Source organism: Hemiscyllium ocellatum, chromosome 24 (assembly GCF_020745735.1).
Source record: "Hemiscyllium ocellatum isolate sHemOce1 chromosome 24, sHemOce1.pat.X.cur, whole genome shotgun sequence".
Lineage (NCBI taxonomy): Eukaryota > Metazoa > Chordata > Chondrichthyes > Orectolobiformes > Hemiscylliidae > Hemiscyllium > Hemiscyllium ocellatum.
In genome coordinates this window covers 33,178,494-33,205,262 of record NC_083424.1, presented here as the reverse complement: position 1 = coordinate 33,205,262, position 26,769 = coordinate 33,178,494, and the positions used below count along the sequence as shown (strand labels likewise).

General features: G+C 37.4%; 1 protein-coding gene across 1 annotated transcript; it reads right to left on the bottom strand.

The window, feature by feature from the left end:
- Window positions 1-59: 59 nt before the first annotated feature.
- dhx37 (DEAH (Asp-Glu-Ala-His) box polypeptide 37) lies at window positions 60-26,396 on the bottom strand. The gene is made up of 27 exons (XM_060844009.1): window positions 26,210-26,396; window positions 24,854-25,023; window positions 24,458-24,570; window positions 23,342-23,714; window positions 21,910-22,058; window positions 19,921-20,013; window positions 19,221-19,317; window positions 18,303-18,416; window positions 17,706-17,807; window positions 17,226-17,340; window positions 16,786-16,884; window positions 15,143-15,210; window positions 13,988-14,132; window positions 13,643-13,719; window positions 12,215-12,447; window positions 10,890-11,001; window positions 10,612-10,718; window positions 10,289-10,477; window positions 9,666-9,790; window positions 8,494-8,610; window positions 7,324-7,496; window positions 6,331-6,445; window positions 5,377-5,514; window positions 5,039-5,133; window positions 3,737-3,810; window positions 2,456-2,553; window positions 60-897 (listed from the first exon to the last, which is right to left on the bottom strand). Exons 1-27 carry the CDS (start codon window positions 26,319-26,321, stop codon window positions 815-817), a joined length of 3,486 nt encoding a protein of 1,161 aa, XP_060699992.1. The 5' UTR covers window positions 26,322-26,396; the 3' UTR covers window positions 60-814.
- Window positions 26,397-26,769: the final 373 nt, after the last annotated feature.

Here is a 26,769-nt window from a genome sequence, read left to right as displayed (position 1 = left end):
ATTTGAGTTCAGAGTGAACACTCCGAAATGAGTGAGAGACACAAAAGACACAAAGACAATTTAGAATTACATCTTTCACTTGAAAGCTACTCAAGTTTAATTAATTTTTACAACTCCAATCACATAAAAGAATGAATTAGGCTATACAAACATCTTGATTTATATACTTTTGAATAGTTTCATGTATTTTTCTCCCCTTAGTGCATTTGAGAATTACCCAACCCCAATTTCTCTCAAGACCACAGGTCTCACTTTACAAGGTTTTTGCACTGTACACAAATGAGTTTACTGCTACAGTAAATTTACAGTCCAAGTTCAATTTAAAAAATGTTACAAGAAGCATTCATTTCTCAAATTTCGCAGAATTTTACAGCACAGAAAAATGGTTCAATGAAGAGAATTCAAGAAATTGAATGAAGGTCTTTGATGTCGCCATTGCAAGTTGTTTGGATACAAGGGTTCAGCTGTAAAAGTGATTTTTCCCAATGTTAAACAACCAAAATCCAAATGGGTTTTCTTCTCAAACAAGTGTACCATATTATACTATTATGATGAAATGTTAATTCCATTTCTCTCTCCACAGATATTGCCAGACCTGAGCAGTTCCAGCACTTGCCTGTCTTTATACACCTTCTCGGTCTTTAGCTTGAGCAGAGTACAGGTTCACTCAATACCTTTTTTGAGCTCTACTTCATACTTTCTACAAAATCTCTCATTGTATTTGCTTGATCAAATACAAATATTGGTTCCACTGATGGTTAGTATTGCAGAGGTCACAGTTGCTGGTGAAAGCCAATTTCCATTCATTTGCACATTATACTTGCGTTGGAGGCCAGTGCTTTGAAACATCAGCATGCATTGCCTCAGGAAGCCATTGACAATATGCTGATAACAGGTCTGTTTCAAAGAAAATGAAAGCAACAGTAGAAGATTAACCATCAAAAATGGAAATAAAAAAAATCCAAGAGTCTTAGCAAAATGGATACATTATTTTTAAACTACGGCATCTTACAATTATGAATTTAAAGGTAGCTCCTCAATTTGCCCCTTAATGTAATGCATCATTTTGATTTTCCACATAACAGTACTATCTCTTAAGGAGATTGATCATTTGTATTAAAATATTTGACTTTTGGAGTGCTCCCCTTTGTCAGATGAAGTCATTACCTTCACTTCATCTGACAAAGGAGCAATGCTGGGAAAGCTTGTGATTTCAAATAAATCTGTTGGACTATAACCTGGTGTTGTGTGACTTCTGACTTTGTTCAGCCCAACCCAAAACTAGCATTTCCACATCATGGCTACTATTAAATGTTAGCAACAGATCAAATGGTGCTCAAGTCTAACTAGGAACTGGATTAGATCTGCTAACTTCAATTTGCTACAGTAGTTTTAAAACACAGACTTTGCTAGCATCTCTCTTGTCTGGACTGAAACCACAGCCCAAGACTTAAAATCTCTTTCCTCACCTTTTTAAGTTTCAGCCTCTACAGTACAAGTAATGCATTTTTTCCAATAAAAAAAATCATTTACAGGATTATGGGTACAACACTTAACTGCCCTCTAGGCAACTAGGGATGGGCAGTAAGAGTCAACCGCATTGCTGTGGGTCTGGAGTCACCTGTAGGCCAGACCAGGTGAGGTTAGTAATTTTCTTCCCTAAAGGACATAAAGAAACCGAATCTATTTCTTCAATTTGACAAACAAAATCAGCTAATTGAGAGTGGATTATATACGTACAATTAAGTGATATTTGTTAGGTATATCATATTTTGAATCAGTAATGACAGAAAAAGTTGAAAATTCCAACCCCTTCTAATTACTCCACGTTAAACTGGTGTACGTACATAGGAAACCAACATTGCCCGAATCCTCATTCACTTTAAGCATCTATCAGTTTTCATATCATCTTTCTTTTCCTTCTCTTTTAATCTTATTAATAATTTAACAGTTTCAGATTAGCTCCTATGTTACAACAGCTGACAGACTTCATCCTTGTTTCGGCTGTTAAGTACTTTGTAATGCCCTGAAACTGTGAGAAGTATTATTAAATGCAAATTATTTCTTGGTTATTTGCTGAAAGTGTAATAGCTACGTGAGTGAAAGAACAAATGTGCTCATCCAGTAAGGTATCCAATTTCTCCCCTCTATATATATTTTAAAAGTAGTTTGCAAAAATAAAATGATGGAATCTGGAATTTTCAGGAAACAACTGCTTCAAGATTTTCAAACTACACTGAGGATTCTTAAAAAGTGCACAAATATGAAAGAAAAGAAAACTAAGTCTTGTATAGTCAAATAAATTAAAAAGCTTTAGCTCATGACAAAAGCTGAAAATGAAAGGCATAATTGGCATCATGTAATTTTACTGCAGCATTTCTACTTTCACAAAGAAGCTTTTGAGTTGTAAAAGCTGGTTTCTCAGCATAAGACACCAATACAACAACATACTCACATTTGCTATTTTTCTTCCAGGCAGCAAGTAATGCATCATGATTGTCTACATTTTCAGAAACTAGAGCTGCCAACAACGCATCTGTCCTAGGCTGAAGCCTGTAAAACAGCAGATTTGCGATTACTGATCAACAAATAACTGCAAACAATTAAGATCTAAATAGTGTTGTCACACAACATTTATACGGGCTAAGAAATATGCTTTTAATCTACTTTAACTGTTGTTACTTAAAGACCAGAAACAAATAATGATTGAGCAAGGAGTGACATGCTAAAACCAGGGCTGAAAGGCAATAGTTAGCAAATGTCGAAATGGTCTTAACAGATCTGCTAAGATATTAATTTTCCTGAGGTTTAAAAAGGGTTTCTCTCTGAGAAATCAAGGGAGTTTTCTCACAATGTCGTTCTAAACTTGCCTCATGAACTACCTGTCTCACGCTAATGTCCGACACTAGATCAATTCTGTCACTCACTGCAGCCCGAAGAACTTGTCACTCCAGGAAAATCCCGACATCCTACTGCCTGTCTCACCAGCTTCAAAAGACTGTTGTGTACACAAACAAGCACTGTCATAGAGTTGTATAGTACGATAACAGACGCTTCGGTCCAACTTGTTCATACTGACTGGAGTTGCCCACAGATCCTTCAAATTTACCCCAACATGGTAGAGAAGGGACAATTGGCACTGTGCTCTGTGGACAGATACTTGGTCCTCTTCCACAAGACCAGCAGAGAAGTCCAATGCATCAGACCCTTCCAGCATTCTCTGAGGTTGCCACGCCCCCCCACCCCCGGTCACTGCAGTCTCAGTAGGAAAGGAAGAAAGTCAATGACCTTAGCTGCTTGGACTGGGGACTGCCTTCACACAGTTTGCTCCAATCGCTTGCCCTACTACTGCACATACCAAGGCTCATGCTCGGCCCCTCTCACTGTCACACGCAATATCTTCCCTAATTCACTCTTACCCACTCCAACCTCGTGAACCCTGGATGGTCGATGCACAGCTGCTCTTTTGGGAGACCTTAGCAACCCCCCCACATCCCCCCGAGCCAAGACAGGTGGTGGGCTGTCAGATATTCAGCCCCTCACTACCCTGAGGACAGGACCCTGATCGGTCCAAGTGGCCAACTGACTGTGTCAGTGTCTGAACTGATATCCTAGACTGCCCTTGACTTATTGTGCTTGAAGCCCCTGACTGAAGGCCCCGTCCCTTGACTTGATTGAGGACTTATGCCATTATCCTTGACACCAATTTCAAATCTGGTCAAGTGCGGAAACTTACTTGGCCCATGTTTTCAACATTGTTGACGGACTGGAAAGTAGACAACTGGCATACGGACCAAGTGTTTTAATGACCTTCGGTGGAGGATAGAAAAATAAATGAACAATTATCGCCAAAGGAAAGTTAACTTTTAACTAAGTTCACTTGCATCTCAATCTACAGATCAAGAAATTAGTAACTGTCCATTCATCTTGCAACCAAAACTAAAACAAACTTCAAGAGCCCTAAGAGTCACATGACAATACTTTATTTTTCTCCCTCTCAATCCCATGCCCCTCCAAACCCCAAGTAAATCTCTCTGACCACATATAAATCAGTTGGGTACCTTTTCTGAAGTTCTTGCCCTAGTACCACTCTAAGTTTAGGTATGACCAAAGGAAAGCTCACCCAGAATGTTTCTTACATGGGGAAGTCCCAATCTACGAACAGCATTTTAGAAGAGTAACATAAATGAAACTAGAACTGATGGAGGGGTATGAAGTTCCCTTTCCATTTAATAGCACTGCATATTTGCACCCTTCATACTGCTTTAGACTGACACTGGCACATAACCACATATGTACTGGAACTGTGAAATCAAGATCTATTTGATTCAAATACAGTAAAAATGTCCATGATGATGCTTTTTGTAACAATTCATTATTAGAATTTCTGAGTTTTGATAGGGATACAACTTCTTTCACATTAGCACCTTTATTGAATACTTTGGAAATAATCTTTTAAACTTCACTGGCTGAAAGCAGCACCATTGCAACAAAATGAATGAATTATTTAAGAACCAATATGTTGTTCTGTACTGCTGCAATTTAAGCATGCAGTCCTCAAATTTTAAGTACCTCAGCAATACAAACAAGGTGGTCCTAGCCTTCTTGTGTTGACTCTACTGCTCTTAGCTACATCACCCTTTGGTGATAGTGGGGATAAAACAAATCGAGTGTGAGTGTTTATTAAAGACACAGATAAGTGTGATGCTTCACACAACTGAATAACGCAACTACAACTCACTATCTAGGCCCACATATGAAGGATAATTACTCAAAGGAGCAGGTGCCAATTGTCATCGATGCAAATGTATCTCAGTAAGTAGTCAACATCTCTAAAGAGAACCAGGAGGGGAAAAATAAAAAAAGCAAAAGTAAAACACCATCCTCAAAGAAGCTGCAATTTATGTATTTTGCCCACTGTTAAATTCATCCCACTGATAATTTTAGTGAAAAGGTTGTAACAACAAAATGAAAATCTTTAGGCAGGGTATTAAACCAAACAGCAAGTATCTTGTTCTACAGAAGCAGAAATACTCACCGCTCCTTCCAACAAAAATTTAGCAAAATATTTGTATCGGTCCAACCCTTCTGGATAATCCACTTCTACAGCAGGAAGCTGCCAGCCAACTCTGACTATCATCAGAGGGAAACAAAGAGTGATCAATATAAAGTACTTACCAAATCTACACAAACAAAAAAAGTCAGATTATTTGTGCTGCACTCGCATAAAGTTAAACCTCCCCACCCCCCAAACACACAATCTGCAGTTTTTATGTGTCACTGCTTACCCACAGGGACAAAATCCACCCACTAATATACAGAAAAAATAGCTAACAATGTTAAAAAACTAATCTAAATTACATAATGCAAACTTACAGAAGGTGCTTTTTTGGTGACATTTAACCCGTCCAGTCTCAGGGCAGTAACGTGGAGGTGGTGTATCCAGAGGTTTTCCGAAGTGACTGTACTGGGGAAGGAGGAGAGGGATCCACTCGGCTTCAATCACAGTCAGTCCTGGTAATAAGATTTGATTTCACAATTTTTAATTTGCCTTAAGTGACAGTAGAAAGGTATGGCTTATATTGAATATAATGCTCATAACAAAGTTGCTGTCATGAGTCTGAAAGGCTTAAAATGCAAAACACTTGACAATTTAATTCAGCCAGTCAAACATATCCTCATTCAAAAAATTCCTGGAACCATTCAGCCTTACTATGTCACCAGAAGTAATTTTCTCAGGTAACATGGTACGCTGTTCATTGCAAATATTGTCTAATAGTTTCATTACTGATTACAAATGCAACACAGACATAAGACATAGTAATTAGGAGGGGCATGATTGCAAGGGAGGCTGACATTAATGTAACACTAGCAAATTTATAAAACAGCACTTAGCCTGGCAAGATGAAAGTCTGGCTCTGTTAGGGAATCTATGTATTTTAAGTCAGTATTTGTTACAGTTGGTTGGGAATCTTTATAGTTAAGAGTTGAATCAGCCTGCCTCACATGGTAATAAATGATGCAGGTAAATGATGCTATCTTCAATCAAGTGAAATATATATTTGTTTAAGGACGTTATTACAAAAGTCACGCAAGTTTTACAGAGCTATCAGCAGTTAAAAATGAGTAGCTTCTATGTTATTAAAGATGTAGCTCATTTATAATTTAATTTCCTATTTGCAAAGTGGCAAATTCTGCAGTGATGGGCTATAACTATACAGCTGAACATTACTGGCAGTGCCTTACATTTATGAATTTAAAAAAAGCTTTGTGCTGTCAATTATGAAAAATACAGTAGTTATAATTTGGAAAAAGTTGGTTCCTTCCTACCTTTCATATACATCTTGGAAGTCTCCACTATTTCTTGGTAAACCACAAACTCAGGAAGATGTTTGAATAGTACCGAATTTGGATGGATAAACACTGGCTCATCTATGAGTGGGGTCTGTGAAACACAACAGTCAATGGTAAAACAAAGAATTGCAGATGCTGGAAATCTGAAACAGAAACAGAAATTGTTGGAGAAACACAGCAGGTGTGGCGCATCTGTGGAAAGAAAGCAAAGTTAACGCTTCGAGTCCAGTGAACCTTCTTCAGAACGGATAGCAAATAGGAAAATGTTGATACATAAGCTGCAGACAGGTGGTGGGAGAAACAGGAGTGAGCAGATAGGTAGAGATGAAACTGAGGAGGGGAAGGGGAGAGAGGGAGAGAGAGAGAGAGAGAGAGAGAGAGAGAGAGAGAGAGAGAGCGAGCGAGCGAGAGAGAGAGCGAGCGAGAGAGCGAGAGCGAGAGAGCGCGCCATGGGAGTGTTAGGAGATGTTGAAAGTGGAGGTGGTGGCATCCCATTAGTGGAGATGGCAGAAATAACATCTTATGATCATTTGGACGCAGATGTTACAGAGTAGAAAGTGAGGATGGGGCAGGGGTCTTATTGTTATTGTGGGAAGGAAGAGGGGAGGGAAGAAATGCAGCCTCTTTTAGAAGCATGATAATTTTGAAAATAATATTTTCCTTTACGACAACTAAATAAAAAACATGAAAATGTTTGCTGAAGCAATTTTGCAACCTAATCCAAAAACTAACTTCACAGGACAATCAAGCAAAACCTTCCAAATGATTCAGTTTAAAGAGTTTTTAAAAAAAAATTTAATTCAATGACATCGCCACGTAACTCAAAGATGTGACACTCAAAAAACTTGGAGTGTACTGGTCTGCTGTTAATCCTTGATGCCCAATCATTCATTTGCATTCAAGAGTATAGATTGGAAAGCCTTCCTACTCAAATATCACATCTAAGTATCCAATTTCCATTCACTTCACCTTATATGCATTTCTCCATTTTTCATCCAGCATCTCTTCTGATTGGATTTTTCTGGCAATATGATCCCCAAGACCAGACATTACAATCTGTCTTAAGTACATGACCTGAGTTTCTGTTGGTGGTTTCATCTTGGGATCAATAAACAAGCCAGGTCCAGGGAAGATAGTATTCACTGTAGAAGAGCAGAAAAAGGGAACAACTATTCAGGAAACAACTAACAAAATTGCTCAGAGATTTTCCAATAGCAATTATATTTGCAAATAGTCATTTGGTAGTAAATAAATCAAGCCAAGCCAAAAAGATGTTCGGTCTATCACACAAATGGGTGATCTGGTATATGAATTTCAGTGCCGGTGTGGTGCCAGGTATCTAAAACTGGTGGACTTCATTAAACAACAATACCTTCTGATTGTCTGCAACAAACAAGGTACTGACTGTACCCAACAAAGACCATGCTTGCAAAATTTTCAGATAATACTCAGTCTAATGTTGGGTACTAAGTTTCTGAACACACAGGCCCCTCTTTCGTATGGACAGACAGAACACAGGTATGCACTCTACCCATTTCAACTGAATCAAATTGGATGCCAACCATTTACTGATTCATTCCTTGGGACAATGCCTTGACCTATCAATCTACCTGTTTTAAAATTTAAACAATGCTTAGAAGCTAACTGTCAATCTGCGTTAATTGTTGCACTGTCCATGGCAATGCCTCTACCAATCAAAGCCCACTTGCTAACCAATCTACACACTCCACTCCTGTAGTAGAAATGTTGTCTTGAATGTATATTCTTGCAAAAATCCTGATAAGTGTAAGATGAAAACCTTTGATAAAATGTATCACTTAGCAGTAATAAACAATTCTGCTGTTATTAGATCATACATTTTATATAATGTAAGCCTTTGTTAAATCATGCAATGGCTTTTTGTTCCTTCAGCAAAGAAACAACATCAATTCTATTATACATTCAGTGATATAGCAAAGGTTTTGTATTTACGTAAAAGTAAAGTTCAAACTTTAATACTTTACTGCTATGCTATTACTGCCAAACAAATGACCAAGCTACATTGCAAGACTATTCCCAATTCTATTCTGTATTATATTTTGAAACATTCTTTAATACTCCATAATATAGATTGGTCCATTTATCCTCATTGATTCGTACCAACGTTAGTCAGCTGGCTTCGCAAACGTCTGATTTCAACCATTGCTTTATGTCGAAGTCCATTTGCTCTACAGAATTCAGGGGTACATCCTACATACTCACTAGCACCAACAGCACCTGGAATAGACAACATTATGTAGAAATCAGGGTAATTACTCAGACAGTAACAGATGATCAAGCTTTCATCATTTTTAAGATTGTGTTGTAATGCTAGTACCATCACGTTGCTATTTTATGTACAATATTTATCTTTAAACTTTTAAACTCAATCACTAATCGTTTCTTGTGTTTAGAACTATTCTTAATTTTTTGTGAACTGAATCCATTTTGCACAGTTTTAATTCCTCTCATCCTAAGCCTGACTTGAAAACAGTTGTGCTAAACATTAATCCAAATAACATTATCCCAATTTCACCACAGACGTCTCCTTTCTGAAAGTGGCTGGATTAGCTCTTCATTACCTTGGTATTGTGACTTCTTACCCAACATACCACTGTCTCATTTTCTGTTTCCTGTGCTTTTACTCATCCAGGCCCTAAGCTCTGGAATTCCTATTCTCTGCCTTTCAATTTTATATTCCTCCCTTAAGGCGTTTTTTAAAACCTACCTCGCTGACCAGCTTTTTAGTCATGTGACCGAATATCACTACGGAGATTAGTGCTATATTTAACTTTATATTGCTCATATGAAGCATACTGGAAGGTCTCACTACAGTGAGATTATAAGAAATAAAAGTTGTAATTGCTGATTTACATACATGAACTTGGACAGAAAGTTTTAGCTGGCTTACTATTAATGTAATATATTTAATGTAAAACAAAACAAACAAGCAGCATAAGGGCAGATGACAAAATAAAGTTTTATTGCAGGTCTTAAAGAAGATAGAAGAGTGAAAATGCAAGGGGTTTTGGGATAGAATCCCAGGACGTGAGCCTGTGCACTTCTCTGAACTAGAACAAGCACACTATTGTCTGCAGATATCTTTTCCAAGATTCCTTTGGTAGTTGGCTCTGTTCTTTGGTAATTTTCTATTGACTGCCTTCTCAAATAAAAAAAGGAAGGTTGAGCATCAATATCACATCGGACAGAATTGAAATTGTCAAACTGTTTGAGAATCTACCATACTGCAAGTCAGCGATATAGTTGCCTGCTATTTAAATAATTTTTATTACCAAGCATGACCATAATGTCTCCAAGTTTGAGAGATGGGCCCTGGCCTGCCCAGATCCATTGCATCTGAGAGATTCTGGCCTTTTTCCTTTTCAGTTTTTCTGTCTCCTCATCATTTACGGCTGGTCTGCAAACAAGTCAAAAATGTTCGACAAAATTGTTTTTAAAAAATGATTTGCCACACTACATAAAAAGCAGAAACATTACACAATATGTTATCTGATTTTCTTTTTCAGATAGCAAGTGAGAAGAGGAAGAAAGCTTTCATACTCCACCTTAAAATTACAGGGATTCTTTTTAAGTTAAAATTGAACTGTGGTTCTATGAAAAGCAATAAATGCTGGAACCTTATCTAAGTAATATTCTTCACATATTTTAAGTCTAATTATATATTTTCTATTTACCATTTACTTCAATAACCAACAATAATTTTTTTGTTTCATTTATGTTTGTTCAAAGAATTAGGCAGTGCACTTTGAAATATATTGCAGTCACTTTAAGGAGCAATTGCAAATCTAGAACTGTGACTGCAGGGACAATGCATCTCAGAACAATGTCCTGCGACATACAGATAACCACTGGACATGTAAGTATGTTTCTACTCAAATGTGAATGAAAACGTTACCTATCAATCTGCTCAAATAGCTCTCTTACAGTCATGGCTGAAACTATGATGATGGCATATGGCATACAGTCATGCTGCTTGCTTAAAGCAAGCATTTTCGCATATCGAGGTGCCACTGGAAATGAAGCCATAGCTCTACCCAGCGGGGTGATAGGACAGGTCAATTTTGCCTGTTCCAATTCCTTAAACCTGAAAGACAGACAATATTTTAGCACAAGTTCCTGGTGAAATTGGACAAGGCTTAAGGCAATCTACAAAGTGATTCTTTTAGTCAGCACCTCTCAGTGACAATGTGAATGGAAGCAGACTAATCCTGTCCTTACCGTCCATGTTTCGGTGGCTCCTCCAAAGCTCCAAGAGAAATAAGTAATCTCTCAGCAGCTATCAACGACTCTCTTGATGGAGATGTTGGGAATGGGAAATTGATCACCTATCCGAAAAGAATCAATGAACATAACAGTTTTGATAAATCTTTACTTCCTGAACTATTTGGTTTTAACCAGGAAGGGCTTAAGTCTGAACTAAAACTCAATAACAAGATCATATTGCAGTCAAACACAGAAAATGCTTCTAACACAAAATTAACTTCCTGTATTCATACCTTTTCAATGTTCAAGTCTTTCATCTGCAGAACAAGATCATCTACAGGCCGCCTTGTGATCTCAGCTTCAGAGAATTTTTCAAAGTCAGCAAAAACAGCTGAAGAGTAAAGCCTGCACTCAAACATTTATGGCATTTAATTACCATACTTCACATGTCCAAATATTACAGGATTGACATGAAATTCAATAGCAAATACAATATTCAATAATTTTACATTCTTAGCACATGAATTTGTTTTTAAAAGGCAGATGTAAAAATTAGAATAGAATAGAATACATAATATCCTTTATTGTCACATGTACTCCAGTAGAGAAATACTGGAACATAATGAAAAGTTTTTACACTGGCTGTCTCTAAAGGTGCCACCTTAGGTACAAGTACCTAGGTACAAATCTTGGATGCAAACAGGAATAAAAGGAAAAGTAGTAGCATTACTTCGTGTCTAAAAATATGTTAGAAATAAGATATAACATAGTTGAAGAATTGACATTACAGCTTTTACAGTATTACATTCACAGTATATAACTCGCTCATCAACACACAAACATGTAAGTAAGTCTCTTGGGGTGATACCTTGCTCCTAAATTTCCAGCAAAAGCCACGCTTGTAAGAAAACTAGGGCTTTTTTTTGCACACTCGGGGTCACACACCCTGTGATGTGGTTCCGTTAGAGAGAATCGAATGCATGAATTACTCTTTAAATCATTTATTATGGACAAAGCTCATTGCTTTGGAAGAAATAAATGACCATCCTCAGTTGGGATTTAAAAGACTTTTACAAGGTCCGGACTAAGATTGAACTATTCTGCTGTACACTTGAGACAACATGCACATCTTGTGAGGGATGTACCATAGCATTATCACGAAACATCCTGTGTAAAACGTACAATATCCTACACCGACTATGATTGTTAAATCAATTGTTTAACATCTGTATTGTAAAGAAAACATTGATTGAATCAAATCTAATTAACCTTTTTTTCTACAATTAAAAGAAATATGATTTTCTCCCTTTTGTAGGCTTGGCCAAATTTCCACAGCATTCTCCAACGGCCAGCTCCTAAGACCAATGCAGTCCCACTAGGAACTATATAGATGCTACAGGTGAGATCAGCTTAACAACTTTTCTTCCTGATAATGCAGGTGGGAGGCGTTCTCTCTCAACTCACGCTATCAGTCAAGAAACATTAAGAATTCACTGAGTGCAGGATTCCAGATCTGGACTCAAAATCAACTGTTTCACAAAACAACAGAATTTTGGCCTGTTGAGTTGGTCTAATTTTAAAAATGGTTACTATTTAATATTAAATTCCAGCAACTGACCTGTAACAGTGACCTGGTTCTGTACGACCAGCACGACCTGCTCGTTGATTTGCTGAAGCCTGAGCGATCCAGGTGATTTTGAATGATGAGACTCCAGTCACTTTATCATAAAAACGTTTCTTCACTTTTCCACAGTCCACCACGTATTTAATGTTTGGAATAGTAAGAGACGTTTCCGCTACATTGGTTGCTACCACACACAACCGTGTGCCACTTGGAGGTGGACGAAATACCTAAGTAACAGAATTTAGAATTTCATGATACTGATTTTAATTTCCTTCTAATTTGGAGTAAATAAAAATGTATTTTGCACAAATATATTAATTTAACTTATGGTTAGTAAACATCAGGAAGCTCATAACAGGTTCTTGGGACAGATATTCTCTTTGTTGTTAAAACTTTTCTCCACCCAGGGGTACATTGTTTTGCAAATTCTTTGTTTGTTGACTTTGTACCACTTAATTCCGGTTGCCATATTAATTTCAAACGTTTTAAATTATGATTTTCTTCAGTTAACTGACACTTTTACAGAAAAGACGAGGGATTCCCGAGTTTGTGTTTCAATTCTTTGAGAAAGTACCCGCCTTAGAAAATCACTCTGCTAGTCTGAAATCTTCAGTATTGTTTATTTCAAAAATTATTGCTGAAACCTACGGCAACCTCCACAATATACTATTGACTGGGAAAAAAAAGAAACAAAAATAGTCATCAACAGTTAGTGCATTTGCTGTCAGTTTTCACAAAGTGCAGCAAAACCACACAAAATCAAGTTACAAATGAACCAACCATTCCTGTCAGAATCTGTACAACATAACACAGCGCTCAATGTTAGTCAGTGAAGGAATGCAGCATAATCCAATGCTCCAAAGACAGGAGTGTAGGCTGATTCACTGAACGTATTCAATTGAACCGAACAGTTTTCAATCTACCAGGAAGTCAAGGAAAGTAGAGCAATGGCCACAATCAGATCAGTTTGATCTCAGTAAATGATGAACCAGGCCAAAATACTGATTTTTAAAAAAAAAGATTGTTCATGGGACATGGGCATCGCTGGCTAGGGCAACATTTACTGTGCCCCAAGTTGTTAAATTACATCTCATCAATGTGTGCATTTACAAACATACATTTACTTTTTCCACAAAAGAGAACCGAACTAAAAACACTGAAGTCGAAATACTACATAATTTTGTAATTCAACGAGGAGTGTATAAAATCAGGGAAAGCAATCAACATTCTGCATGTTAATTGAAGTTCCAATATAGATACTAAATTTCTCAGAACATACATGTTTAATATCATAAGGGATTAATATTATCGTTCCCATTTAAATATGCTGTCAACATATATGCTCACACTTTGCAGCTATCTGCTTTTTCCAATACTTCACATTTCAGCATTTAAACTTTAGTCAGGGAAGCAAATGCTCACCTTCACTTGTTTCTCTGCCGCCAACAACGAAAAGAGTGGAAGAACATACAGTGGAATAGAAGGATCTGATTTCTCAACTGTGTATAGAGAAAATATATACAAAGGTTGATTTTATAAAAACCACATACCAGGGAAAGTTGTGTGCAAATCCCTAATATCATTTCAAAAAACATAGCCAAGCAATCTGCCAGTGCATTCGATAAAAGACTATTTTAATATGAATATAAACTTGGCCATTTGATTCAAATTTGGATTAGTCTAAATTTTCAGCCTACAAAACATTGATATTCTCCACTACATGATTTTTAGGGACCTGACAGAAGTGACAATTGTAATATCATGTACCTTCGTCACAATCATCACCGTCGCCCAAATCCAGATCTAGATCAGAGGCAATTTCATCTTCATCATCAATCCCAGCTTCTCGATCTTCATCTCCCTCATCCGCTGGCATTGCAGAGTAATTATCAAGGTTAATTTTTGGCAAATTCTGTGTAAAAGAAATAAAACCAAAAGTTGACACAGTGTTATAGCCACAGTGATAAAGAACACATAACTGCTAATCACCTCAATCTTGTCAGATTAACTGGAGGACATGGCTTTTGAGAGCCAATTATAGGGATAAAACTTCTTCTAAAACTTAAAAGAACTTCCATTAACTTAAAACAATAACCAAACCAACGTTTGGAGGCAGCGCAACAGAAACTGGATTTATCTTCTCGGTTTAAAAAAAAATCTTTACTCCCTAGAAAGACCAGGTTAGCAGGCATGTCTGAATACCAACACTTGAAAATTCCCCTCCAGGTTACACATTATCCTGACTTCACTACTGTGTCCAAGTCCTGCGTCCCTTAATGAACAGCACTTTGGGAGTACCTTTATCATGTGGACTGCATCAGTTCAAGAAAGTGGCTCACTTTTACCTGACTCTGCCAATGACACCCACCTCTCACAATTAACATTTTTAAAAAAGCTTGTGGTGTCAAGTCCAGGAAGTCCAGACACTGCACAGTTTTTATCTATACTACTTACTCATTGTGTACATAATGAGAGATTTTTTAAAAAAGCAATGCTTAAAGTGTAACAAGATAAATTAGGTACTCGTGCTGCTTTTCAAGGATCACTCTCCTGCAGGTTTCTCCACAAGCAGGTCCTTGTTGAAGCAATTAAAATAAGTGCTGCTGGAGACAGTTCAGACACTGTTTCTTTAGAAGGCAGTTACAGCAATCAGGTAACTATAAACTGGTTATAAATTGTTTCTCAATTTCAGGTACTGTTGAATCCACCAGGTATTAAGGTATTAGATGGATGAAATGGATGAGGGAAATTCCACAGCATCTTCATGCTTGCTTTTAAGTTAGTTCAACAAGATAGACATGGGTTCAATGATTCATGCTCTGTTGTCTTTGTACTAGAATATTATGGAAAAGGATATACTGGCTCTAAGTCTTAAATGAATCATAATACTCAAATTAAAGTACAGAATACCATAACACTTACACGTTTAGGTTTGGCCTTTTTAAACTTCCTGGTTGCTTCAAATGAATCATGTGAGGCAGCATCAACTTCTAGAGTTTGAATGAAAATAAACAAAAACGTGAAATGTGCTGGGCCTCCATTGTTTAGATGTAGTCATTCTCATACAAACCTTCTAACATTATTAGACTGAGGAACACTCATGCTTTGTTAATAACTGCCTTAATTGCCCAAATTCCAGCAATGTGATCATTAATTTTTATTTAAATTTACACATCATAATTTTAGAATTGAGCCCAACCAACAATAAGCACTTAACATCTAAATATGCTTAAATACTCAGTGCTACTCTCAAGAGGTCTGACAAAGAGAGCCCCTTCTTAGGAAACCATGTTTGGGATCTTGGCAAATTTAGATCTGATGGGGTTCACAGGCTGTGGGTTGTGACACCTATTTGGGACTGCAAGCTCCAAGGCAGGTGACTAGGCAGAGACTGTAACCGGACAGTCTTGGTATCAATTGGTGTCACCATTACATTCACGTATGTGGTTCTTAGTGGAGGTCACAGCAAAATCTTCAAAATAATCGTGGACAAATTTCCCATCCCCAATGATTCTCCCTAGGGCCGCACTAATTTTTAAGTCCTGAAATTTGGATCACAATGGGAATACTTTTGGGAAGCACTGCTGTCAGTCAAACCCTACTGGCTAGAACTTGGGAGAGCCTACTGAAACAGTCAACAGATGCCTCCTATTTCAAGACAGCACCACAACTCAATATTAATGGCCCAAAATGATATACCATGAACATTTTTGACAAATATTTTTAACCATCAATTTAACACTCTGTGGAATATTTCCTAAATTTATTTGTAGCAAAATTGTGAACACATCCTTGATAAACACCTTTAGGATTTAGTCATGAGTAGCAAGAAATCATTCTCATCCACAGCACATCTCTGGAAATCGACAGAAACAAAAAGTTTTCAGCAACCTCTTTTCTGGTTAGCAAACATAAGCTCTTATATGTTTCAACAGGCATCAACATTAGACAACAATGCAAATTCACACACCACCTTCAATATAATAAAACATCTTAAGAGCCTTCACTGAAAAATCACACAGCAAAATTACACATAAGGCAGATCGCCAAATACTGCATCGAAGAGATTGGTTTTAAGGAGCATGGTAAAGGACAAGGAAAGAGAATTCGGAATTTGTGAGCTAAGTAACTGAAAGTATGGTCACCAATGTGTAACAATGAAAGTTGCTCAACAGGTCCGAATTATATGAATCTCAGAACGTTGCAGGGCTGGAGAAAATTACAGAAATCCGGAAAGAAAACGCCATGGAAAGATCAAAAAATAAAGGTTGAGAAGTGAAGATTATATGACAGTATTACATAATAAAGGCTGATATGTTTTACCTGTTAACACCATTCATAGCAATGCAAAATTTATTTTTATGCAACCCAGAGCATATTGCCCAATACCTAATAAAAGTTGACACATTGCAAATACATAGGTATGAACAAGACTCATTTCAGAATGGTCTTCAACACATAATCAGTCAACCTCAAACCAATACTTCAGGTGTACACATTTGACAAAGAAAAATGCAATGGTGTTTAAAAACAGATGTTTGAGTACTGTGGTGTAAAACATTTACCTTGTATATTGCTGTTGGGTCTGTAAGGAAAAGCTCTTCGCAATCTTCTGCACATAGAATGTACTTCTGCCTGTCCAGTCAGAAACACTAAAATACCTCCTATTTGGAGACAAATAATTACAAATCAAAATTAAACTCCAGAAGGAGTCTAAATGCTTCAGTAACAATATGCAATTTGAGAAAAAAAAGTAATTAAAAACTTTATCCTAACTGGAAATATTCAAGTCTTGCCCGACATTCTAATCTAATATTTGGGGAAAAACCTAAAAGTGTTCTAAATGACAAACTTATGCTCTCATTCATCATATTGACAAGAATTGCCCAAAAGCTGGAAAATTCTAGCTATCCTTAAATAAAAAAGAATTCAAACAAAAAGGAATTAAATTATAATGGAAAGCAGCAACTTGTGAAAGGAAAGATAAGTAGAGTAATTTGCTTACCTGGAGGTAACATTCGATGGATCTTGCTGACTTTCCTAAAAGTCTCTCCTGTGTAGTCATCAAGTGGAGTTCGCTTATTAAAGTGAACAATGACAGGAAATTGTCTGGCATCCACCTTAAAAAATTATCAAAGGAACAACTGGGTTTCACTCACTTTAAATTGATGACAGTAAACTCAAGTGCACCAGAAAAATTTGACAGTAGACATTTCAATGTTTTCTTACAAATAGAGTCACTATAGTCCCAAATGACCATAGAGAGCTGATCTCTCACTAGGAGAGATGGTGGTGGATTAACCTGAGAGTCATCATGCCTTAGGCAAGATTGAGAAGCGGAACCTTCTTGGAGACCTCAGCCCTTATAGGAATTGAAACTGCACTGCTCACGTTCCTATGGATCGCAGATCAGCTGTCCAGCTAACTACAACAGACTTCAATTGATAAATCCTGTGAATATTTCTGCTACACTTGATAAAATTACCTGAACAACAGGAGGTGGAGTTGGAAACAGTCTCTTGTTTGCTATGAAATCCTCCACACGTAGAGTGGCAGACGTTATAATCAGTTTCATCGGTTGCCCTTTCTGTTGGAACAAGCAAAATACTTTGTGGGTATACTCTATAAGTGTGGGTTAAAAGATAACGAGCATAAAGTATCCACTTAGCAATATCAATATGCCTCTAATAGTGTGTTGGTAAGGTCAATATCAAAATCAGAATTACAGGGAATGTACCTGTCAATTATATTTAATAAAATTTCGCCAAATCCCGCCCTTTGAATATTTCAACCAATTGTGAAGCCCACAAAGGCACAACACGATTGCTGGAAATAAATGTTTAACAGAAATAATATCAGGATATGCAGAGTACTTTCCTGTAATTGTGTATCCAAGTATTACATCTATTATCTACTATTTTTCAGCATCAGTAGATTCTTCTCTCTCTTATTTAAGGCTGCATATATTACTAAAGGTGAGACATGAAGCATTTTACATTAAAAATTCAGCTCTGCATTTCAGAAGTTTTGCACTTAGACAAATCTAAATAAAAGACTCATATACGACAGAAACCCTATTTACCTTCTCTCGCAAAGGGACAATACGAGATAGCAGGCCAATCAGTATATCTGTATAGACACTCCGCTCATGAGCTTCATCTATAATAATCACTTTGTATTTGGAGAGTAAAAAATCCTGGAAGAATAAGTAACATGTTTTCACAAATCAATTTCTGGTTAATTGTGGTCAACATGATTACAGGAAGGTCAACAAAACTGATAAATAACAAAAGCCTAGTTTTGGGTACTGTATATACAAATGACAGAGACTTTATGTTATGTACATCTTTACCATTTTATTATCAAAAACATAATATAGTGAGACTGAAAATCATCTGGCCAACAACATATCACCAAAGTCTTGGCAATTTTCATGTGTAGCTTACTCCTCTACTTCTGCATGTTCCCTTTGATGTTTACATATTTGTATGCCCATAGTTTGCAGCACAACCGTAGGAATGTGGCACATCACATTGCTGAAGTATCACATTAATAGAGTTCAGCCCTGTATCTCAAGCTCGCCTTTTAATTACAGTTCTCAAGGGCTCTTAATTTGGCACTACGGAGTACAACTATACTCTGCTAACTTTGGTCAAATATTGAAAATCTGCAAACAGATGGTGTGAGAGATCCACCATTTCCTTCATATCACAACAATATGAAGATAAGCAGCTTCATACCATTCAACCGATGCATCAACAACAGACAGCCTGCAGTTAGACCCTTAAGTGAATCAGGCGGTTTGCATAGTCAAGATAGTTGAGTATAAACAATTAGGAATACATACTCCGACATTTTGATGTATTCAGGGTTCAGTTATATTAAAGCTTTTGTAGTAATTACAAAAAATTATGCAAAATAGTTCTCACCCTGTAATCCATCCTCATCAATTAATTGCTTTTCCTACTCAACAAGTATTCAACAAGGAAATTCAACTCACCCTCTGTACTTCTTTTAGAAGCACTCCATCTGTCATAAACTTTATTTTTGTGTCTTCAGTTGTATTTCCTTCATATCGTATTTGATAGGAAACCACCCTACAAATGCAGTAAGTTAAATATCCAGCATAGCTACAGTCTTCAACAACACCAGCTGTCGTTATATGACCTTCACAGTAAAAACTAAGTATTGCACACCAGATAAAGATATAACCAATAAGGAGAAAATGGAAACAAAAATTAGGCTAATTATACTGACACTACACCAGCACATAACTTAGCAATTGGCAATTATGGTGTGTATCTAACAGATAAGCATATGATTGCTCGGGAATATAATTTAGCTTAGAAGTCTTAAAAATTATTAAAAGGTACCATTTGATAAGCAATACTATTATATATATTTACTTCCATATACTGACTTGTTTAGTTGAAATCTGTGGACCTGAAGGCTTGCAATTCTTTTGGTAATGTCACTTCAATGACAGATGAACCCCACATCAGTACAGCAAGATCTGTTTGCATTAGCAACTTGAAATATCTCCATATTAATGCAAAGATAAATTTAACTTTTATTTATGCCAGAAACTCCTTCATATGCACATATGGTCCAATAAGGTAAAATCTTGAACATTACTGTTGACCTCCTTCCTTCCCCAATCCCTAGCTTTTTTTTAAGCTCACATTAAGAAACATTGTTACCTGTGTGAAAGATTCATTTCTGTTGCAACCCGCTGGGACATACTTATAGCTGCTACCCGCCTGGGCTCGGTGATCCCAATGATTCCATTACCACTGTAGACAATGACCAGAAAAATGTTTATGGCTTAACATCTGCAGTGGACACTTTCTCAGATCAGATGTTTTTCTAAGCAATAATTAATGAGAACCGTGAACCAGCGACCGTTCAAAATTTGTAATGTGAAATAGGATCACATTTTCTAAAGGAGGGGGTGGGGATAGGTTGCTTAAAACTCAACAACAAACCTCAGAATTTTAAAATAATCATCATGGAAAATAATAAAAACAGACGTTATATGAAAGAAGCCAAAACATCTTAAATGGCCTAGATTATAATAAAGGAGGAGAAAGTGAGGACTGCAGATGCTGGAGATCAGAGCTGAAAATGTGTTGCTGGAAAAGTGCAGCAGGTCAGGCAGCATCCGAGGAACAGGAGAATCGACGTTTTGGGCATAAGCCTGAAGAAGGGCTTATGCCTGAAACGTCGATTCTCCTGTTCCTCGGATGCTAGATTATAATAAAACCAGAAATGGACACAGGGAAGAAAATTGTTTTATTGGTACCCACTGAACAAAATATGCGGTCTGTCTTGTCGCTGTCATATGATGGTAAATTATGCTAGGAAGAATTTCTTCACTTACAATATTTTATATCTTCTTTTGTTTGGAAGAATACTCATACAGCTGATCCAAGAATGGGGAATAGAATTTTATCAGCATTTGCAGTAAACTCCATGTTGAATGCTAGTAGAAACTGAGGATTGCAGATGTGGAGATCAGAGTCAAGCGTGTGGTGCTGGAAAAACACAGCAGGTCAGGGAGCATCCAAAGAGCAGGAGAATCGACTGTTTGGGCGTAAGCCCTTCATCAGGCTTATGCCTAAAACAATGATTCTCCTGCTCCTCGGATGCTGCCTGACCTGCTGTGCTTTTCCAGCACCACACTCTCGACTCTATGTTGAATGCTGTCAAATAGTGGGACTCAGCGCTATAATCGTTATGTTATTAGACTGGTAAATCGAAATAAATGGACTAATGATGTAGAAACATAAATTCAAATACTAATACAACAACTGAGAATTGTAGTCAGATTTCATGGAGGTTTATAAAATTATGAGGGGCATGGATAGGGCAAATACACTAAGTCTTTTCCCTGGGGTGGGGGGAGTCCAAAACTAGAGGGCATAGATTTAGGGTGAGAGGGGGAAAAATTTAAAAGGGACCTAAGAGGCAATTCTTCACACAAAGGGTGGTGCGTATATGGAATGAGCTGTCATAGGAACTGGTGGAGGACGGTACCATTACATAATTTAAAAGACATGTAGATGGGTATATGAATAGGAAGGGTTTAGAGGGATATGGGCCAAGTGCTAGCAAATGGGACATAATTAGTTTAGGATATCTGGTTGGCATAGATGAGTTAGACTGAAGGGTCTGTTTTTGTGCTGTACATCTCTATGACTTCAATTATGAAGACAGAGCTCTGGAGATGTTAAGACTATTTTCCTTGGAGAAAAGAAGGCCATGAGAAGATTTAATAGAGATATTCAAAACTATAAGCAGTCTTGACAGAACAGATAGGGAGAACATGCTAAAATCATGACAGGATCAAGAATGACAGGGCACTGATTTAAAGTAATTGATAGAAGAAGCAAATCAACATGAGGAAATATGTTTTGATGCAGGGACAGGTCAAGTTCTGGAATGCACTGCCTGAGAGGGTATGGTGGAGGCAGATTCAACTGAAGCATTCAAAAGGGAATCAGACTATTATCTGAAAAGCAAGAATGTACAGGGTTATGGAAAGAAAGAGGGAGATGGCACTAAGTTATGCTCATTCAGAGGGCTGGTGCAGGCAGGATGGGATAAATGGCCTCATTCTGCGGTCACAATTCGGTGGCTATCTGCAATTCAGTGACATTACACTTTTTAGAAGCTTAAGTGCACTATACCTTGCATATCCAGCTTCGTAGAGAAACTGGGGCACCTGCGTAGTTTTACCACTCCCTGTCTCACCACAAACAACTACCACAGGGTTATGTTTAATGGCCTCCATGACAACTTGTTCTTCTGCTAGAATTGGTAACTGCAGACGAGCTTCCTGGAAGAAGAGAAAATGCCTCCTTTAAACATCGTTAATTGACACATTTATAAATTGTTAATAAAAATACAAGTAGGTTATCATAATTAGTACGAGTCTACTAAAATACTTTTAATGATTGACTTTTCTTATTGGACCCTTCCCGTTGAAGACCCAATTCAGGCAGCTTATATCAAGCTGAATTTCACTGGCTGCTATAACCTCCAAACCTGTGACTTTATTCAATCGAGTATGGATTGGAGAGGCTGGAACTCTTATCTTTGGGGAGGAGAAGGCCTAGAGATCTGACAGTAGCTTGCAAAATCACAAGAGGCCTGAACAGAGTAGATAGTGAGAAACTATACCCACTCATAAAACGAGCGAGGGCATAAATTTAAAGTGACTTGCAAAAATAATAAAGTGATGTGTGAGATACATGTCTTGGAACTGGAATACACTGCATAGAGGTGTGGTGGAGACAGGTTCAACTGAGGCATTAAATAGAAATAATGTGCAAGGATATGGAAAAAATGCAGGAAAGTGCTACTAATTCATGGATCTCATTTGGAGAGTCAGTGGGACACGCCACACCATAACACTTCCATGATTCTGAACCAATTACATGTGACACAAGTTAATACTGAAGTTATATTTCCCTTTGAGGAGAAAGTGAGGTCTGCAGATGCTGGAGATCAGAGCTGAAAATGTGTTGCTGGATAAGCCCTTTCCTGAAGAAGGGCTTATGCCCGAAACGCCGAATCTCCTGCTCCTTGGATGCTGCCTGACCTGCTGCGCTTTTCCAGCAACACATTTTCAGCTTACATTCCCCTTTGTCAAACAGTTCTATTTTATACTCACAGCACTGTCAAGTTTAGAAATTATTGTTTAAATGCATAACACTAGTACAAAGACGGGTAGCATTTTTAAAAATCTGATCTTTATGCCTTTCAAATTATCATTTGTACAATAGACAAATATTATCTGCTTGTCGTAATAAACAGGAAAACTAAAAAGAAAAAAAAAACTGCCCTATAAAAAATTTGAATTACTCCTGCTCCAATAATAGTTTAGTCACAATGGAATGTATGAAACAGCCAAGACACAATATGTAAATACACAAGGTAGCATCACAACATGACTTTCAACACCTACAGTATGGTATTGGTCATCAAGAAATTACAATACCAAAAGAATTGCCTTTTAAGAATATGGATTGCAGTCAATATTAATTCCTTAGTTAAATAATGATTGAATTTAAATTTGAAATGTAAAAACATATCTTGCAATTTACCACAATTGACTACCTGAATCTTTGGGGTTCTGTCCAGTGGAATGAAAATAGCAGGTTCTGAGAAAGGCTGCTGCGTCACATTTAGACTGGTTTTCTTATTAATCAATACTGATGCTGGTGGCTTCTCAGCTGTCGTCTCTGTACTGCTCAAGGAGTTTTGAATTTGTTCATCAGCGTTGACATCCCTCTCTTCACTTGACTGCGTGCTGTCATTTTTCATCTTCTCTGCATCATTCACTTGTTCTTCCTCATCTGAACTGTCTGAAGATGGGCTTGTCTCAGATTCCGGCACTCTCTCCACAATCTCAGAGCTTCTTCTGTGCCTTTTCTTATTGGCCCCGCTAACACTACTGATTCTGCACTGACTGTTAGCCTCCTTTCCAGATCTAAAACATAAAAGTAGTAGTAAACCATTCTATCAAACCAAAATGAGAACACAGTATAGAAATTAATACACTTCCCACAAGTAAAAGTGTAAAACTGGTAAATTGGCACCAAGTTATTTAGCATGGGACAGATTATAGAGTATCTATTACATGCTGCTTTTTTTTTGGTGGGCAAAACAGGTCCAAAAAAAAAGAAATTTAGAAATATTTTTCCTTCAATAAAACTGAAGCCCACACCCATCTCCCACATCAGGTGATCATGCTTGGATTTCTTTTCTTTCCACTTTAGTCTTTAAAATAAAAATGCTTCAATTACCATTACAACATTCAGCTGATCTTCAATAGTGCCAGATTGTGTACCAAAAGCAATGGGATTGAGAATTGTGTGAGAATGAGATATGTAAAATAGTGAGCTATGAAATCACTAAGTTTTGGTCTTGATATTAGTATATTGCAGTTAACATCTAAAACAACATGGAAAAGATTCTATGTAAAAGCGATTTTTTTTGGAAAGATATTTGTCATGTTTGAGGATATAATGTAAGACATTCCTGTAGATATACCCATTGCTCTTTTTCATCTTTTATGAGTATAATTTAAACTATAAGGCTGAAAGAGATACATTGGTATTTTACTTTTCGTCTAAATATGACAGTAAAATAAATATGAAGCATTAAGTGCACATTCTAACCGTCCTGACTAAACAAATAATTGTCTTAATGAAAAGTAAGAAAATAACATACAGCTTAGGTTGGTACATGCGCTTTCCGATGCCCATTTTTGAGGTGGTATAGAAAAGCTTCATCTCAGATTCTGAGACCTGGCATTCTGCCAACTTATTCAGAATCTCTTTTCTCTGTGATGGAAAATAGGAAAAGAAAATTAAATACCCACTCAAAATATGTACATTTTGTTAAGCCAAAAAGATAAAACCTTCTTGCTTTTTTTGCAACTATGTATGCCTTGACCAGCTCTGTTACTATGAGTAAGAGATTTGTTTAATGCTGTTTTTGCATTAAGTACAGAAAGACTATCATGCAAAATTATAAAGATAAGCACTCCATCAGTGTTGAAGCATCTTGTTTAAACAGACTTTGTCTATACATATTAGTTTTTAAAATATGCATTTTATAGTTCACCTGTGTTTTCTTCTCCTTCTGTTCTAGAATTTTCTCTAGTTGTTTCCTCTGTTTCTTACTCAAAGGTTGCTTTGATTTTCTAACATCTTCAGTCACCGGTTTTCTTTTTGCTCTCTTTGCAGGTAAAACTAGAGCGTTACTTTCATCAACACCTTTGAGTGTAACTCCATCTGCAGTAGCATAAATGATTTTGTATGTTCAACAGCACAACAGGAAGAGATGCAGAGAACAACCAAAATGCAAAATAAAACTATTACAGCACATATCTTTGGTAATTAAGATATCAAAAAGTATGGAAACGTATTATTTGAAAAGAATCTCATGTGATTTTCCAGCTGATCTTTCTAGCATTAATGAAATAATCATTCGCTACTAAAGCTCTAGTCAACAGCTACAAAGAATATTTTGGCATCCTCATTTTTCTTCTTTCTTGTTCATGACATTCAGAACATACACACACAATGGTGTGGTAATTGCTCCCAATTATATCCTCATATTTAAAGAATACTGAGGGATGATTTAATTAAGATACAAAATATTATGGAGTGGACCGTGAAGGCCAAATCTTTGAGTGTCTTTAAGATAGTGATGGATAGGTTGTTGTTCATAAGGGGATCTAGGGTTACAGAGAGGAGGCAGGAGAAAGGGGTTCAGAAACATGTCAGCCACAGTCGATGGGCTAAATGGCCGAACTCGACTCCTTTATAGTGTGGTTTTATGATAAAGTGGATAGGAAGGTCCTATCTTTCATTTCAGAGGCCAACAGCTGGAGAACATAAGTAATTGCCAGAAAAATTAGAGATGAATTCGAGATTTCACTTCCTACCCCCGAAACTCACTGTTGGAAAGGTTGGTAGTCCTCACTTTCTCCAAGGTTGGTAAAGGCAGATACCCTCATTGTGTTAAAAAAAATACTTAGATGTACATTTCCAGTGCTGCGACTTGCATGAATACAGACAAAAATCAAAAAGGTGAGATCGGGATCACTATCTCGGCAAAGCACAGAAACAAGCCAGACTCCGGATGCACCGTAAGTTTCTACCTCAGATGAGACTGGTACTTTAAGCGGAGCGAGACTGAGCTGCATGAGGCTCGTCAAAGAAAAGGTGCTGGAGTCAGTCGATATTACTGATGTAAATATTGAAATGCAACAGTTTGCTACAGGGTTCAGAGTTTAACTATAAATACTCATCTAGACGCGTCTAACGCGTTAGGGAACAAATTAAACAAGTTCACGCCAATTCAAGTGTTGTTTTTCTGTGGCAGCATGCTGTCACCCCATGGGCCACAGTGTATCCTATTGAAGACTTTCAGGTGAAGGATAGAGTTGAGTAAAACATTTATTTTCATGCACACCTTCCAGTTCAATCTCAACTTTAAGGCCATTGAAGGATTGTTGTGAGGAGGTTTCCACGCTCTGAACCTGAAGTCTTGCTTTCCAATTGTGCCTTTTCCGCAGCCTGCCCATTCTCTGAGAAACAAAACCGTAACAGACGCAGAAATACAACAGAAATCTGAATTGACAGTCAAACCCAGCACACACGTGCCCCCACCGGAAGTGTCCGTCGGCACCTTGCGAAAGGATTCCGGCTGGAATCCGGTCCCGCAGACACCGTTCCGGCAAACTCTGCGCTGGCTGAACCTGGACCTCAGCCTATTGCCTTGAAGAGTCTTCTCATTCAATGATAATGTGTCACCTGCCTCAGAGGACACAACCTGAGGATGATTAAAACTACATGAAAGTCCAGCAATTTAAAAAAAAATTTTAAAGTTCCAAACCCAATGAGGTCCTCTGGAAGAATTTACTGCCCACTGCTTGGATTTCGCCATTTGTTAAGCATCCCTTAACTCTGGGCTGAATTTGACCAGATTCAGCTCAGTGTCAATTTCTGAGAGTTTCGTGGAGGGTTTTGTGA